This window comes from Schistocerca serialis, chromosome 1, assembly GCF_023864345.2.
Source record: "Schistocerca serialis cubense isolate TAMUIC-IGC-003099 chromosome 1, iqSchSeri2.2, whole genome shotgun sequence".
NCBI lineage: Eukaryota > Metazoa > Arthropoda > Insecta > Orthoptera > Acrididae > Schistocerca > Schistocerca serialis.
The window spans coordinates 870,008,703-870,023,849 of record NC_064638.1 but is presented as its reverse complement, the minus strand read 5'-3'; the positions used below and the strand labels follow the sequence as shown (position 1 = coordinate 870,023,849).

At 43.5% G+C, this 15,147-nt stretch overlaps 1 protein-coding gene across 1 annotated transcript in view; it reads left to right on the top strand.

The window, feature by feature from the left end:
- Nucleotides 1-409: 409 nt before the first annotated feature.
- LOC126441603 (G-protein coupled receptor Mth2-like) overlaps nt 410-15,147 on the top strand; it is a 214,682-nt gene continuing 199,944 nt past the window's right edge. The window contains exon 1 of the mRNA XM_050090682.1: nt 410-669. Within this exon, the coding sequence (XP_049946639.1) occupies nt 416-669 (254 nt within the window). The 5' untranslated portion in view covers nt 410-415. The remainder of the gene's footprint in view (nt 670-15,147) is intronic.

The following is a 15,147-nucleotide window of genomic DNA, read 5'->3' as shown; positions in this document are numbered from 1 at the left end:
CGAAAGATGGGTAGGTGTGAGATGTGAAGCTAAGACGTCATGGATGAATGAAATTGAGGAAAAGACTGACTGTGTCTGAAATGCAAGGAAGGGTTTGTAGGGGGTGGGGGAATGTGAAGAGGTGGGGAGCCGCCGCTTGAAAATTCCGCACGGGGGGCGGCAAAATCCCTGGAGCTGGCCCTGATCCTACGGTAGAAGCGCGCTCTATCTCACAGCTTACTTCGTATGGATTCAGATATTATCGTGTTCAGAATGAACTTGTGGTGATGCAGCACGAAGCAGCTGCGGCCGCGCTGTCGGGCACCTACTGCGCAGGCGCTGCGGCAGCGCCTCTGCGTTGTCAAGGCGACGGCCCGCCTCCGAAGAGCGCGCTACGCCCAACTCGCGGGCAGTGCTTCTGCAGCCGTGGAGCGCGATGGGTGTGCGGCGGTTGCTGCTGCTGCTCGCGTGGGGCCGGGCTGGCTGCTGCTGGCAGCCCACGGCGTGTCCCCACAACGACTCTTGGCCCTGCGTGCCCAAGTGCTGCCACATGGGCAGCGCGCTCGACCACTCTTCCGGCGCCTGTCTGCCCTCCAGCGTGCCGTTCGACCCCATCTTCGCCGGAGGACCCGACCCGGGGCCCAACTGCCTAAGGTGTAACCTCATCGTTGGAGAACCTTGCCCAGACAAGTGAGTAAAGAAGGATTATTTTTTGCACTCGAACACGGACTATACAGGGTGTTACAAAAAGGTATGGCCAAACTTTCAGGAAACATTCCTCACACACAAATAAAGAAAAGATGTTATGTGGACATGTGTCCGGAAACGCTTAATTTCCATGTTAGGGCTCATTTTAGTTTCGTTCTTCCTCCTACGCTCAATGGAGCACGTTATCATGATTTCATACAGGATACTCTACCTGTGCTGCTAGAACATGTGCCTTTACAAGTACGACACAACATGTGGTTCATGCACGATGGAGCTCCTGCACATTTCAGTCGAAGTGTTCGTACGCTTCTCAACAACAGATTCGGTGACCGATGGATTGGTAGAGGCGGACCAATTCCATGGCCTCCACGCTCTCTTGCCCTCAACCCTCTTGACTTTCATTTATGGGGGCATTTGAAAGCTCTTGTCTACGCAACCCCGGTACCAAATGTAGAGACTCTTCGTGCTCGTATTTTGGACGGCTGTGATACAATACGCCATTCTCCAGGGCTGCATCAGCGCATCAGGGATTCCATGCGACGGAGTGTGGATGCATGTATCCTCGCTAACGGAGGACATTTTGAACATTTCCTGTAACAAAGTGTTTGAAGTCAGGCTGGTACGTTCTCTTGCTGTGTGTTTCCATTCCATGAATAATGTGATTTGAAGAGAAGTAATAAAATGAGCTCTAACATGGAAAGTAAGCGTTTCTGGACACATGTCCACATAACATGTTTTCTTTCTTTGTGTGTGAGGAATGTTTCCTGAAAGTTTGGCCGTACCTTTTTGTAACACCCTGTATAACCCATTTAGGCTAATATTAAATGTTGAGATCCCGACACACGCACCGAACGACCGCCCGACAGACGGACAAACTGGGCTTGTGTATGCGTTTTGACCGACCGACTGACTTTTCTTGTCAAGATGTCTGTCGGGTAGGACCATCCGACATCCGACCCCACACCCCACCCCACCCAACAAATAGTGCCTTGAGTAGCTCTGTTGTATCATTAGTCCGACAAAAGTTCGTATTTAGTCACTGTTTTTGGAGAAACTTAAGGACTGCAGATGTGTGTGGGACACGAAGTGCTAGGAGTATAGCAATACAGATGCAAAGAGTCCGTAACGGTTTCTTATGGCACATAGAAAGAATAACAGTCCGTCGACATTCTTTATTTCTGTTTTAGGATTTTATTTCCGATACTTATCGGAAATGAAAACTAAAAACCGAAATATAGATATTCAATGGACCTTAATTTATAAAACATTCTTGCTTCATTTTTATGTGTTTCCAATCTACATCCAAGATCTCTGATATGAAGAGCAAAAGTGTGGCATAATTTTTACAGTTCTAACAATTGCAACAGTTCTGACAGTGCCTTGAGTAGCTCTATTGTATCATTAGTCCGACAAAAGTTCGTCTTTAGCCACTGTTTTTGGAGAAACTTAAGGACTGCAGATGTGTGTGGGACACGAAGTGCTAGGAGTATAGCAATACAGATGCAAAGAGTCCGTAACGGTTTCTTATGGCACATAGAAAGAATAACAGTCCGTCGACATTCTTTATTTCTGTTTTAGGATTTTATTTCCGATACTTATCGGAAATGAATACTAAAAACCGAAATATAGATATTCAATGGACCTTAATTTATAAAAAATTCTTGCTTCATTTTTGTGTGTTTCCAATCTACATTCAAGATCTCTGATATGAAGAGCAAAAGTGTGGCATAATTTTTACAGTTCTAACAATTGCTAAATGCTTAATTTCTTATCTCTTGTATTTATTAGATGATGTGCACCACCGCAATGTGTACTCTTCTCCTCGAATCTAAAATGAGTTTCTTTAACTTATAAATCATCTTTTATGCTTCATACGTAAATAAATCAGTGTTGTTTGTATGGACGGCTTTTTATTTTGCTTTGCCATGATGTATTTTCTCTGTCAACAGTAAGTCACTTTGTAGGTTCAGGAGTCATTTTAATTAATAATTGTGAGGATAAACAGCACTGAATCTGAGCTCCTGATAATTTCTGACAGTGGGTATTCTTTGGTTGACGACTGCATTTCAGAGCTCGCCTAAAGATAAGTGTGTGTTGTGTAATAACTATTAATTAAGGTAATATTTTATCATAAATAAGTAAATTAGTACCTTTTGTAAACCATCTATTGAATGTTTCATTTTTATTTGCGTATTTTTCGGAAAAGGAAAACATTTCACAGACGCGAACTTTTGTTTACATTATCGTATGCTGTCAGTTACCGGATAGTTTCAGTAAAGTATAGTTTGTGTTCTTAGTGTAGCTCAGAAATAAGTGAAAAGCTCGCATAGTTTAGACGCAGTTCTTTGTTTTCGTTTGTCTCGTCACGTCAACAGTGCAAAGTTAGTTTATTTAGAAACTTTCGAACTAGTCTTTTGTTTACATACACTGTGCGTACAGTGAAGTCCATTCAGAGTTGATTACGTTATTTAACTAATATTGATTTTGAGTGATAAGTTCGCGTTGTAAGTGAAAATAAATATCTTTTTACGTTTTATAAAACACCTGAAGCGCTAAACGGTAGGCCCAATTTTTGCTGCTCGTAAATAACGATCATTCGTGTAGTATGAAGCGTGTTAAGTGCTTTAATTCTGTTTTTAGGCGTATAATCTGCCTTCCAATGCGTGATAAGTGTGGATGGTGGCCTACGATAGTCAAAGAGGGAGTGGTATGTATAGACTGTGGGATGGAATTTCAATGGGGGTGATTGTAGTGGGGAACTCAATGAGGCTCTCCCATGGAACTGTAGGCTCTGCAAAAAAGACAAGAGAATCGCTGAACAGGAAGCAAAGATTTGTGTCCTTCAGGCTGAATTGGATCACGCAAAATATGAACTAGATAGACTGAAGGGGGAAAAAGACCGTGGGAATTGGGTAAAGGTATCAAGCAATGGTCGAAAGGGAAACAGATCACCAACTTCTTCTACATTCGAGCTAGCTATATCGAATACATGTGGTTTGTTACCTGAAGTAGAAAGGGAAGAGCATCAGACAGCAGTAGGTTACAGCAGGGTGCAGCAGGCTTCTAGCCAAGATACTCAGTGCAGGTCGATACCAAAAGAGAGTGGAAAGGAAAGAGTCTTGCTGCTAGGTAGTAGCCATGGGCCATTGGTGCAGGAAAAGTTAGAAGCAGGGTTCCAGGTCACAAGTATTGGGAAGCAAAATACTAGCCTTAGCCAGGTGACAGAGGACGTAGGAAAATTGTGCAAAGGTTTTGGCAAAGTGGACCAGGTCATTAAAGTAGGTGGAGCAGGATATAGCCTGGCTAATAACGGTAATTACAGCATTAGGGGTGACCTGGATAAAACAGTAGTAGCAACTACATACACAAATATGAGTTTCATGGAGGTCTTGCAGCGTCATGACCACCACTGGGTTAATACTGCTGTGAGCAGTGTTAACTCTTTAGCGGGATACTGCTGACTGAAATGAATTCTCTTATGAGTGCAGACCCCGCTCCTACAATTGGGACATGGGGTTATACTATACATGGGCTGCACCTGAACAGGGGAGGGAAAGATAGGTTGGTTGAACTTCTTCCAGGATATTTATGGGAGGCCACCATCACACAATGTAAGATCTCTGTGGTTACCGGTGTCAGAGGAGCAACGTTTTTAGACTAGAATCAAGTTTCAGGCACCCTGTTTTGAAAGAAGTCACTATAATAAAACAGCCCCAAAACAATGCCCAGAAAAGTAAGGTTAGCTCATTCCACCAAGATTTTAGAGGCTTGGGTAATAAGGTAGAAGAGCTTCTCGCCTGCTTGCAAAATTTAGAGGAAAGGGTAGACATCCTACGCCTGTATGAGCACCACGTAACCACAAGGTTAGGCAAGTTACATGTAAAAGATTATAGTCTAGCAGCTTACTCATGCAGAACCAACATGGGAAAAGGAGGAGGTGTTGCATACATTAAGACAGAACACAAGTTGAAAAGTATTGACACAAGTAGATTTTGTAGTGATCAGCACACAGAAGTGTGTGCTTGTGAATTAATGCTGAAAAAAATTTCACTTTTAATTGTAACAGTATATAGATACCCACTGGGAAATTTTGAATTATTTATGAGGAATCTGAATTCCTTACTGTGCTGTTTGTCAGACATCAGCAAGCAATTAATAGTATGTAGTGACTTAAATGTAGATTTTGTAAAGGACTCTGATAAGAAAAATGATCTGGGAACCTTATTTGAAACCTACAATATGCTCTCAGTAGTTAACTTTCTTATGCAGGTGGATAAAGACAGTAGGTCCCTAACTGATAAGATTTTCTTTGATGAGGCACAAAGAAAGAAAATAACTGTTTACCGAGTAACAAATGCTCTCTCTGATCATGATGCACAGTTAGTCAGGATAAATGATGTAATGCCTTACAGTGTTGATACGCCTCAGTGGAAGTCATTTAGAATCATTGATGATTACAGAGCAAATGTTTTAAGAGTAATTTACAAGCAACAACCTGGGATGAAATTTATAAAGAACTAAATGCCAGTATAAAAATAATCTACTCCATGATAAATTCATATCAGTACTTGAAGATAGCTTTCTGCACAAGCTAACCAGAAGAGACATGAGACAGCCATGTAAAAAAAACCATGGATCACTAAGGGAATTAAAGTATCTTGTGAAAGGAAAAGGGAAATGTATATTTTGGCAAGAACAAATAGAGGCCCTGCAGTAGTAGTACACAACAAAAACTTACTAAGAAAGTTTATTAAAAAGTCAAGAAACAAGCACACATTAGAAATGAGTACATCTGACATGTGAATATACCATCAACTTCTACTTCTGAAATTAAGAGGGTCATACATTCTTTCAAGACTAAAAGCTCTTCTAATTTTGATAGTGTTTCCAATAGAGTATTAAAGATTTTTTCCCACATAATAAGTCTGGTATTATGCGAAATATGTCATGAATCATTAACTTAAGGCATTTTTCCAGAGAGACTATGATATGCCATTGTTAAACCCCTCCTTAAGAAAGGTGATAAGGTCAGTAACTACCCACCATCATTTTCCAAATTTTTTGAGCAGGTGATGTATTCTATAATAGCATCTCACCTTGGCAACAATATCCTCAGAAAAACACAGTTTGGGTTTCAGAATGCCATTTATGTGTTCACACCCCAGATATTACAAGCATTAAATAACCAAATAGCACCGGTAGGTATTTTCTGTGACCTACCCAAGGCATTTGAATGTGTGAATCATAGTATACTCCTAGATAAACTGAAGTTTTATGGGATTGATGGTATGTTGTTGTTGTGGTCTTCAGTCCTGAGACTGGTTTGATGCAGCTCTCCATGCTACTCTATCCTGTGCAAGCTTTTTCATCTCCCAGTACCTACTGCAACCTACATCCTTCTGAATCTGCTTAGTGTATTCATCTCTTGGTCTCCCTCTACGATTTTTACCCTCCACGCTGCCCTCCAATACTAAATTGGTGATCCCTTGATGCCTCAGAACATGTCCTACCAACCGATCCCTTCTTCTGGTCAGGTTGTGCCACAAACTTCTCTTCTCCCCAATCCTATTCAATACTTCCTCATTAGTTATGTGATCTACCCATCTAATCTTCAGCATTCTTCTGTAGCACCACATTTCGAAAGCTATTGATGGTATAGCCAACCAATAGATCATGTCAGATAGTGGTACTTAGTAGTAATTCAACCAACAGAATCCAGGACATAATTCTGACTGGGCAGAAATCACGTAAGGGGCTCTGCAAGGCTCAATCTTAGATCCAGTACTGTGTCTCATATAAACTCCTGGAAATGGAAAAAAGAACACATTGACACCGGTGTGTCAGACCCACCATACTTGCTCCGGACACTGCGAGAGGGCTGTACAAGCAATGATCACACGCACGGCACAGCGGACACACCAGGAACCGCGGTGTTGACCGTCTAATGGCGCTAGCTGCGCAGCATTTGTGCACCGCCGCCGTCAGTGTCAGCCAGTTTGCCGTGGCATACGGAGCTCCATCGCAGTCTTTAACACTGGTAGCATGCCGCGACAGTGTGGACGTGAACCGTATGTGCAGTTAAAGGACTTTGAGCGAGGGCGTATAGTGGGCATGCGGGAGGCCGGGTGGACGTACCGCCGAATTGCTCAACACGTGGGGCGTGAGGTCTCCACAGTACATCGATGTTGTCGCCAGTGGTCGGCGGAAGGTGCACGTGCCCGTCGACCTGGGACCGGACCGCAGCGACGCACGGATGCACGCCAAGACCGTAGGATCCTACGCAGTGCCGTAGGGGACCGCACCGCCACTTCCCAGCAAATTAGGGACACTGTTGCTCCTGGGGTATCGGCGAGGACCATTCGCAACCGTCTCCATGAAGCTGGGCTACGGTCCCGCACACCGTTAGGCCGTCTTCCGCTCACGCCCCAACATCGTGCAGCCCGCCTCCAGTGGTGTCGCGACAGGCGTGAATGGAGGGACGAATGGAGACGTGTCGTCTTCAGCGATGAGAGTCGCTTCTGCCTTGGTGCCAATGATGGTCGTATGCGTGTTTGGCGCCGTGCAGGTGAGCGCCACAATCAGGACTGCATACGACCGAGGCACACAGGGCCAACACCCGGCATCATGGTGTGGGGAGCGATCTCCTACACTGGCCGTACACCACTGGTGATCGTCGAGGGGACACTGAATAGTGCACAGTACATCCAAACCGTCATCGAACCCATCGTTCTACCATTCCTAGACCGGCAAGGGAACTTGCTGTTCCAACAGGACAATGCACGTCCGCATGTATCCCGTGCCACCCAACGTGCTCTAGAAGGTGTAAGTCAACTACGCTGGCCAGCAAGATCTCCGGATCTGTCCCCCATTGAGCATGTTTGGGACTGGATGAAGCGTCGTCTCACGCGGTCTGCACGTCCAGCACGAACGCTGGTCCAACTGAGGCGCCAGGTGGATATGGCATGGCAAGCCGTTCCACAGGACTACATCCAGCATCTCTACGATCGTCTCCATGGGAAAATAGCAGCCTGCATTGCTGCGAAAGGTGGATATACACTGTACTAGTGCCGACATTGCGCATGCTCTGTTGCCTGTGTCTATATGTCTGTGGTTCTGTCAGTGTGATCATGTGATGCATCTGACCCCAGGAATGTGTCAATAAAGTTTCCCCTTCCTGGGACAATGAATTCACGGTGTTCTTATTTCAATTTCCAGGAGTGTATGTATATAATCTACCATATAATGTACAACAAGTAGAATCAGTCCTTTTTGCAGATGACACCAACATTGTAATCATTCCCAGTATACATACAGAAATGGTGAACAGAGTTCTAAAAAGTTTCATTGACTGGTTTTCTGCGAATGGTCTCATCCTGAATTTCACAAAGACACATTATATTCAGTTCTGTACCTCTTGGGATACTGCACCAGTGATAAGTGTAACACATGGTGATGAAATAATACGTAGGGTGGAAACTTCAAAATTCTTAGAAGTCTGTATTGCTGAGAATTTAAAGTGGAATAAACACATTTTGGAACTCCTAAAACAACTTAGTTCAGCCACATTTGCACTTAGAATCATAGCAAATTTTGGGGAGAGAGAAGTCAGTAAGTTGACATATTTTGCTTCTTTTCATTCATTAATGTCATGGAATAATGTTCTGGGTTAACTTAGCTTTAAGCAAGAAGGTCTTCGTTTCCCAAAAACGTGCTTTAAGAATAATATGTGGTGCTCATCCGCAATTATCTTGTAGACATATAAAGTTTGTTGTAAATAATCCACTACAGCTCAAAGGGAACAATGAGGTACGTAATTACAATACCAAGAAAAAATGACATTCATTACTCAACATTAAGATTGTCTTTAGCACAGAAAGGGGTGCACAACGCTGCATCAAAAATTTTTGACCACTTACCCAGTGATATAAAATGTCTAATACACAGCAAGGTAAAATCTGATAATAAATTGAAAAAGTTTCTCTTTGACAACTCCTTCTATTCCGTACAAGAATTTTTATGTTTGTAAGTTTGTAATGTGCAAAAAGTGGTGGGTAGGAATTGCTGACTCATTCTCTATATATCTTGTTTTCATTTCGGGGGAAAAAAATAAATAAATATATGGTGATGTTTAGAGTACAAATAGATGTAAAAATTAATTTGCAATATGAATGTAAAATGACTCGTTCCACATCATGACAATATATCTTGCAAAATGATCCATGGAACATGGAAGTAATTAACTAACTAGTAATATAGCAAACAGCCTCTCCTCGCAGGTAACGGCCTTTCTCATGAATGTCTTATCTTTCGTTAAGAATGGTTTTACGATGATCAGCAGCTCAGAAATGCACGATTCATCCACGCTTAGATAGTTACGAAAATCGCCTGCTCCCATTTGCCTAAGTAACAGAACTTGCATGAATTTCTTTCGTTGCATAAGCCATTTGTTTCCCCACAGCTTCCGCTCAGCTTTTTTGGCCTTATTGCCTCTAAAACAGCCTAGGATGATTTCCGTTTTTGTTTGTGTGAAACCATGCGGTATCTCGTTGAACATAAACTCAATGAACAGAAGATTATCAGATTATCAAATTACCACAGGACTGCAGTGTAATCGCTGAGTACCATTGGTAGGAATGTGTGTATGATGCCGCGCAATTGATCGGTCAGTCGGTCGCCCGATAAAGTAGAGCATGTGCAGAGGCGTTTAGACTCGACCACGATACAGCTTCATCTGTGTTTTTGTGACTGATATAAAACCGTTTACGAAAGCTCCTTTATGATAAGCGTGTCAGTTACATTGAACATTATCTTGTGCAGCACGCACTATTTCTTTTTTCTTTCCTGTAATAAATGTTGCTGCACTGTCTGTTCTTTCTGCAGCGGACAAGAGTGTTAACTTCGATAAAAATATTCTGTTGGTAACAAGTGATCGTTTTGACAGTGACAAAGTGTTTATTTTGGAGCTTATCTCGGTTTTATCACGGTTTGTGCATGTTTCCGCGTGTCATACGGCGAATCAAGGATACGTGGGCCATTAGTAATTATATACACACAAGCTATATAAAACAGCGTTCTCGTACCCGTAGAACGAACAGTTGACACCGACAGCAGCAAGTTTTATCTAAGGCGTTACTGCCAGTCAGTGAAAAGAAGCATAGGGGATTCTAACTTGAATTGGTTAACAACAGGAGTACGTACCTGATTCGTTAGATGAAGTCTTCAAATTATTTCATTTTGAAAGCATGGAATTCATCACGTATTTTATTAACTGGTATTTGAAACGCAGTAGTACAAGAAAATAAAAAGAGAATGTCCAAATTAAGACACTAACAGTAGTGTCGGCATCAACATTGGCTGCCCTTGAAGTACCGACAGCAATTTCGCGCTATAGCTAGAGAGATCAAAGCAATACCTGTTCCAAGCAAAATTCAGTCTAATCGAAAGCGACGAACAAACTACAAAGTTGACCAGTTTCTACTCAATTTATTACACGTAGAAAGTTAAAGATAAACTCGAAAGGAATGTTATTTCCTTTAGTGGTAACATTTCGATTTTAGCCAACAACGATCCAACTTGGAATAAAAGAATGACACCAAAAGTGCGGTGCGGTTGGGCTTTACTCACTAAAGGGAATTATTTTTTAAAAGCTCAATCTAATCGCTGTTTTCTTGGCCTTACATTTGTTAGATACATACTGAATAATCTAAATATTTTAAGAGGACTATTATGTCGTGGCACAATGCAGCCACAGATTGCGAAATACATGTATGCACTACGTTAACTGAAATTCGCGTGCAGCTTCCTTCATAATATGCTTTGTGGGCTTCTTCGGAAGAAAAATAGGATTATCCTTGAGTTATAAGGAAATGTGACAACAATCTGAACAGTATTAAATGATGTTGCCAAGTTTCTTCGCAGACTGTTTGTTAACAATCGCAAAGTTGAGTTGAGAATGTTTATGTTCCAGAACAGACCAAAAATTGGAAATTTGTGGTAAGGTCTTATGGGACAAAACTGCTGAGGTCGTCGGTCGCTAAGCTTACACACTATTTAATCTAACTTACGCTAAGGATGAAACACACACACACACACACACACACACACACACACACACACACACACACAGGAGGGAGGACTCGAACCTCCGACGGGTGGAGCCACGCGGACCGTGAGAAGACGCTTAAGACCGCGCGGCAGAACAGGCAATTTTAGTAATTACGAGTAGCGAAAAATGCTCATGTACGAGTGATACACATCTGTACTCGCAGGTAACCATTTTTCTTGATGGATGACGTATGTATGAGCATACACACAAAGATACTTATTTATTCTTTACTGGCTTTCAGTACGTTCTAAACCAGCTACAAATTAAAGTAAGAACTTCAAAAACATGAACAGAAAATTTATGAGGGTACAGTGATAAACTACATGTAAGTACTGTGCAACTTAACGCAGAATTGTGAGCAGGTCCCAAGTCACATAGATTATAGTATTCTTACGTATTGTTACTTTGTATTATCTGCAGGGCATGTGGCCCGATACTAAGCCAGCCAAGACGAAACAAACAAGCGACCTTATTATATGTAATAACATTCATAAAAGCTGTTGGATACTGAGTAAGATACTATTTTCCTTATTTTGAAAGTTGACAAGAAAATGACTGGGTTCTAAAAAATTTTAGAGAACGAAGGAATATTTTAAGGTAATGAATTTCTAGCCAAGTTAGACTGTCTTGTTTCTGTGAAGACGACGCACTGCAATTTGGTTATTGTTGAACAATAGGCGAATATAGTGAAATATTTGCGTTGACGTACTGAAGAAACAGGCGGAAGAATTTACATGTGCTGCTAGAGGAGTAGTTGATCTTTTATAGATACATCCAGGAAAGTTATACCCTCATTATTAAATTGAATAGGACCCTCTCGCTGTGGGTTTTAAAGCGATCTTACTATTTCCACACATTTTGCGTAAGACCTGCAACAATCAGGAACGAATCGTCATTGCATTTACGAAGGCATCCATTTGTGCATGTCCATCTGCCCAATTCAGGAATATGAACGAAAAAGAAACAGACCAGTTACAGTTATAAATACATTGATCGACTAGAGCATTATGACCACCTACCCAATAGCCGGTATGTCCACCTTTGGCACGGATAACATCGGTGATGGCTCATGGCATGGAAGCAATGAGACTTTGGTAAGTCGGCAGAGGGAGTTGGCACCACATCTGCATACACAAGTCAGCTAATTTCCGTAAATTCCGGGGAGGGGGGCGATGATCTCTGACACCACATCTCAGATATATTCGATCGGGTTCATATCTAATAAGTTGGGGAGCCAGCACATCAATTGGAAGGCACCACTGTGTTACACGAACCACTCCATCAAACTCTTCGCCTTGTGACATGAGGCATTATCTTGCTGACAAATGCCACTGCCGTCGTGAAACATGATCGTCATAAGGGGTGTCCGTTATCTGCAACCAGTGTACGACACTCCTTGGCCTTCATGGAACCTTACTGCACGAGCTCCATTGGACGCACGGATGCCCGCGTGAATGTTCGCCAGAGCTTAATGGAGCCTCCATCGGCTTGTCTCCGTCCTGCAGGTGTCAAGGAGCTGCACTCCTGGAAGAAGACGAATTCGCGTCCTGATATTAGAATGATGAAGGAGGTATCGGGATTCATCGGACTAAGCAGCGCTCTGCCACTGCGCCAACGTCCATTGTCGACAGTCACTTCAAATTCCAGTCGCAGTTGCCGATGTCATGGTGTTAACGTCAGCACATAAGTGGATCGTCGGCTCTGGAGGCCCATCGTCAGGAGTGTTCAGTGCACTGTGTGTTCAGATACACTTGTACCCTGCCCATCATTAAAGTATGATGTTAGTTCCGCCACAGTTCACCGCCTGCCCTGTTTTACCAGTCTGTCCAGCCTACGACGGCCGACATCTGTAATGAGGGGGTGGCCGCCTAACCCCACGACGTCTGGACGTAGTTTCACCTTTGTTTCGCCACATGCTGAAGATACTCGCCGCAATACTCTTCCGATACCCGACAAGTCCTGCAGTTTCTGAAAAGCTCACGCCGAGCCTCCGGGCCATCACAATCTGACCCTCGGTCAAACTCAGATCGCGCGCCTTGCTCATTCTACACACGAACGCCATGCTCACTGATACTACAGTGTGTCTGACTAGCAGTCATTCGTCGCCAGGTGACGCTGCAATCGCCTGGATGGGTTTATATCGACAGTACGTCGGGAGTCATAATGTTTTGTTTGATCAGTGTATGTAGCTGTGAACCATGGACCATACTGAGGTCGGATGACCTGTGTGCCTCAAACGATAGAGATAGTTATACCGCAGGTGCAACCAGGGCAGAGAGGTATCTGGAGATGCGAAACATGTGGTTCCTGAAGTGAAGTGACGGGGAGGGTGGGGGGGTGGGGGGGGGGGGGGGGGGGAAGGACAGAAGTTGCATGAGCAACTGATTGACAAGTCATGCAACATCCGCCTTCATGGCTTTGCTACGCTGGTACTGCGAACTGCTGAAACCAAGGAGAAACTACAACCGTTATTATACCCGTGCATATGCAGCTCTGCTGTACGGTTGAATGGTGAAATCATTGGCAAAATATTTCGAAGCAAAATAGTCCCTCATTTCAACTGGTTTATCAGAGCGTGGAATATTGGATCCGTTAATCGGCTGGGTGGGCTAGATATTTTAAATATGGAAACGGATAGGCTGGAGTTATAGTGGAAATTAGTGAAGTGGAGAGAGGGTGCAGATAGAACAGCGTTTCTGGAAAGGTAAGTACAGTGTTGTAAATACAAAATCAAATACTGGTGAGGCACCCTGCTAACGCCGAAGGACAGGATAGGTAATTTAAATTGTGGAAAGGGTCCAAAATAAGCGGCTGTCAGTTACACTCGAACATACAGCTTTATTTATTTGACCAAACATTACAAGAGCCAAGAAAATTAAAAAAACGCAGCATTACTTTTTGGAACTTAATAACCGGCTGAATACGCCATACAATCTCATGCCTTAAGGGCAAGACCACTTTAATTTAAAATCGGCTGAAAGCCAGTTACTTAAAACTCAAACCAAAATCAGAAATTTAAAAGGCAGAAGGGCTTATCTTAAAGCAGTTCTTTTTTTTCTGAGCACTATGGGACATAACATCTGAGGTCATCAGTCCCCTACAACTTAGAACTACTTAAACCTAACTAACCTAAGGACATCACACACATCCATGCCCGAGGCAGGATTCGAACCTACGACCGTAGCGGTCGCGCGGTTCCAGACTGAAGCGCCTAGAACCGCTTGGCCACTCCGGCCGGCAAAACAGTTCTTTAATTAGGCTGAAGGCCCAAACAATCTGACACCTTAACAGCAAAACAACTTTAATTTAAAAATCGGCTGAAGGCCCATCACTTAAGACTCAAACCAAAATAAAATTTTAAAAGGCCAAAAGGCCTTATCTTGAAACAGTTCTTTAATTTGGCTGAAGGCCCAAACAATCTTACGCCTTAAGTCAAAACAACCTTAATTTACCGAGCGAGGTGGCGCAGTGGTTAGCACACTGGACTCGCATTCGGGAGGACGACGGTTCAATCCCGCGTCCGGCCATCCTGATTTAGGTTTTCCGTGATTTCCCTAAATCGCTCCAGACAAATGCCGGGATGGTTCCTTAGAAAGGGCACGGCCGACTTCCTTCCCCGTCCCTCCTTAATCCGATGAGACCGCTGACCTCACTGTTTGGTCTCTTCCCCCTAACAATCCAATCCAATCCAACCTTAATTTAAAAATCGGCTAGAAGCCATACAAATACAAACAACAAGAACAAATAAGAAAAGGCAGTACACCCAACGCCGCTCAGAAGTTTCCGAGGGTCGGCTTGGAATTCAAACACTAACGCTCACTTAGGTGAGACAGGCAGTCGGCCCAACCATTCTCGATCCGACGACAACACAACTGACAGACAGTCAACGGACCCACCGACAAGATAACTTCCGCTCCACCCGACCAGCACACAACAGGGAGCTCAATGGAACAACGTAGAAAGTATTGGCTCCCACATCCAATTACACACTGAGCTGTCAAACTACACACCGTGCTGGACAGCGACAACACGATGAGGAAAATACACTGCCTGAATTTACGCCAACGGCCAGGGCAGGTAACCGTAACGTTAACGGCCACAAGGCAGAAGATTCCGCTGGTGCACTTCAATTCGAAATAACCAAGTACAGTTAAACTCCACCGGAAGGTGGCTAAAATTTTCCAACTTGAAAACACACGTTGTTGCTCGCGGGAATGTCCCAACAGCCGACAACGAAATCCAAACGACACAATGTGAACAGCCTTGACTTGCTGGTAGATTAAGTCAGAACTCAACCTTCGTGTCCAGGAACGGCGAACCACGGACCTCGTAGCAATGGGAACAGCACCATACAC